This window comes from Aplysia californica, unplaced genomic scaffold (assembly GCF_000002075.1).
Source record: "Aplysia californica isolate F4 #8 unplaced genomic scaffold, AplCal3.0 scaffold00064, whole genome shotgun sequence".
NCBI lineage: Eukaryota > Metazoa > Mollusca > Gastropoda > Aplysiida > Aplysiidae > Aplysia > Aplysia californica.
The window spans coordinates 1,021,409-1,024,363 of record NW_004797334.1 but is presented as its reverse complement, the minus strand read 5'-3'; the positions used below and the strand labels follow the sequence as shown (position 1 = coordinate 1,024,363).

The window sequence follows — 2,955 nt, the reverse complement described above, 5'->3', positions numbered from 1 at the left end:
CTGGGCTCCTGATCTTTCTGCAGCCTTTCTATTGCTACCTCTTAGCTTCTTCTTACTGCTGTCTTTCTGCCACACCCCTGATCTTCTGGTAAGAAATATCTACACCTAACCTTCTCGGACAAGGGCAGAAGATCTCGGAAGGCCGGTGTGCAAGTTGCGCACGTTAAAGATCCCTTGGTGGTCTAAAAATCGATAAGATTAGGCTTCGACCACCACCCGGTCAAAATTCAAAACTTCCTATCTACTGAAAAAGTTTAGTGTGTCCCGCGCGCTCATATCACCTTATGCAGTTTCGAGCGCTGTAAAACACTTGCAAAAAAATTATATATTACAATATTCTATTTGCTCTTTTTGAAACAAAAATGACTTGATATGAAACTCAAAATCTTTGACGTCAAATTCCTCAAAACTAGTTACTGGGCACATAGAACGTTGTAATTCTGAATTAGGGACTTGTATAAACCATTACGAAATCGAGAATACATCACGATAACGCCCACCTTTTAAAAAGAGGCATGGGGGCCAGTTTTCTTAATTAAACCTCGAAGATGGTAAAGCATGTGAAAGACAAACTTTGGGAGCCCACAATCACGGTACTATTGTATTTTACTCAACTTATCACGCTTTCCATACGGCCAGAGAATTAGAGGCAAACTGTACAAAGTAACCACACGCACACAAAAAAAACACTTCCTCCCCCTCCTCCTCCCCTGGGCGTTTTTCCCTCTATTTCACAACACTGTCTAAGACGATCACTTTTTTCTCTGCATTGACTGGTTGTTGTAGACAGGTCTGACCATACTGGGTGTAAAAGGTCTGACAATATTGAAAACAAAAACAAAAAACAAAAAACAAAAAACAAAAAGCAAAAAAATAAATAAAAAATTAAATAAATCGAAAAACAAAAACCTCAGCGAAAACAATGATCAAAATCATACTCAATAACAAGCTTTTCTGTTTGTTTTATTACGAGGTTGTGTTTGTCTTTATTATTTTTTTAGCTGCGGTTTATCTTGCTCTGCTCAATGGCATCTGGTTTGTTTGTTTTTATTTATTTAGCTAATTTTATCTGTGAATATTATATTTGTGAAAGTTCGTCACTTTGGCCAGCTAAAACTTCCGAATCACTTAACTTTCAAATTTGAAAAAAAATGAACGGTGGTTCAGAATCATTTAAAGGGTGAACAGTTTTACTGAGGAGTCTGAAGTCATTGTAGTTTAATTTTCAGGTTTTCATTAGTTTCGTTTAGATCTTATCTTGGGAAGGTCCGTCGTCTAAGACGCAATTGTAAACAAGTGAGGCTTCCGTTCACAAAGAGTGCGTGCACTGATCCCACAATGATTTGACGATCGCTTCTTTTTAGTCTGTTCATCGAACGGGAAACCCTGCTACTGCTAATCTTGTATAACTCAATGACATCTCGTTCTCCTGACACAACGACCGTGCCATATCACTTCCATCTCTTCACACCATGGTGTGCAATCTTCTTCAAAATATCAGATTGATGTGTTCTATCATCATAAAAACGTGTGTAATTAAGAAAGAAATTCCTGTTGGGTGAAATTAAAAACTCATTACCTTGCAATTCTTTTTTGTCATATCGCTGTTCGATTTGTCGTTTCAAGTTAAAAAAATAAGTAACCGCATGGGTTCAACTACCCTTCCAGGATTGTTAAGTTAATTAAAGTAGCGGGACTTATGAATCTAACGTCCATCTCCGATAGGGCCGAGTCAAACGGATTGAGAAAGTTGAAAATTACACATCCATGGTTCAAGAATGCTGAATCAGGAATTTGAACAAGGGGGCCATGTATGTGCTTTGTAATGCAGCATGGTACCAACTGAGCTAGCGTCGTGCCCGATAGATGGGTGAGCAATAGAGACTTTTGATTCAAAAGAGGACAACAGAGGTAATAAATAGCGATGATGCACTATTTTTTTTAAAGAGATATTCTTTTTGTATTTTTATTTTCAATTTTTATTTTCAATTTTTAGTTCATTATGTTGAAAATACATTATATTTGTTAGTTCTGTCTACTATTTTAAAAAATTTATTATATCATTTATTAATTCTTTTTATCTTTCTTATTTTTTATATTTCATTTCTTACGTTTATTTATTTGTTGGGTCGGTTATCTGATGGTCAGCCTACCGGATCCGTAATAGTGAGTTAGCGGGTTTGAGGTTTCGAGCCTAAGGTCAGTCCGACGCTGTGTCGCTATATATGTGAAATTATATCCTTTTTGAATTTTTACTTACTCATTTTTATTCATTATATTTATTTATGATTTCTGCTTTCTGTCTACCATTTTTAATTCATTTGATTTTTAAAAAGTTATTTCTATTTAATATTTTTGTCTACTATTTTTTTTTCATTCATATCATAGATTATATCTGTTTCTTATTTTTATCTACTATTTTTCGTACATTCGATAGATTTATCTTTTCGGTTCCTCATTTCTATCTACTATTTTTCATTCATTTGATTTATATATTCTATTCCTATATTTTTCAACTGTACTGTTAACATGTTGTTTATGTACTCAAGTCGTTTATCATTTGGAAAAATCACTTTTATTACGTAAAGACGTTTGGACAAAAATGCGAGCTTACCATTTTTCCTGAGGGAAGTCAGGGTATTGTTGAGGGCGTAGGCGATGGCCCAGACGGCGTCGTAAGCTTCTGGGGACCGGTGCTCAGCGTACAGGGAGTTCGGGTCGTAGTATTTGCTGCCGCGTCCGTACATGTGTTGGAATTCCTCAGGTATGTCGTTTTTCACCGCTCTGTTAATGGTGATTGCAGCAATTTTGTTAGAAGCCTTTGTGTGGAATTAGGAATTAGAAAAAGGAAATTCTGAAATATCTTTTTAAAGAAGTGCTGTTGGCTGGAGATAAGAGAGAGAGGGGATGGGGAAGGGGGAGGGGGGAGAGGAAGGGAGGGAAAATGAGAGAGAG

At 36.4% G+C, this 2,955-nt stretch overlaps 1 protein-coding gene across 1 annotated transcript in view; it reads right to left on the bottom strand.

Moving 5' to 3' along the window:
• The window catches only part of LOC106011159 (gamma-aminobutyric acid type B receptor subunit 1-like), a 38,811-nt gene that overhangs the window by 7,270 nt on the left and 28,586 nt on the right, over positions 1–2,955 (bottom strand). The window contains exon 6 of the mRNA XM_013079801.2: positions 2,615–2,819. Within this exon, the coding sequence (XP_012935255.2) occupies positions 2,615–2,819 (205 nt within the window). The remainder of the gene's footprint in view (positions 1–2,614; positions 2,820–2,955) is intronic.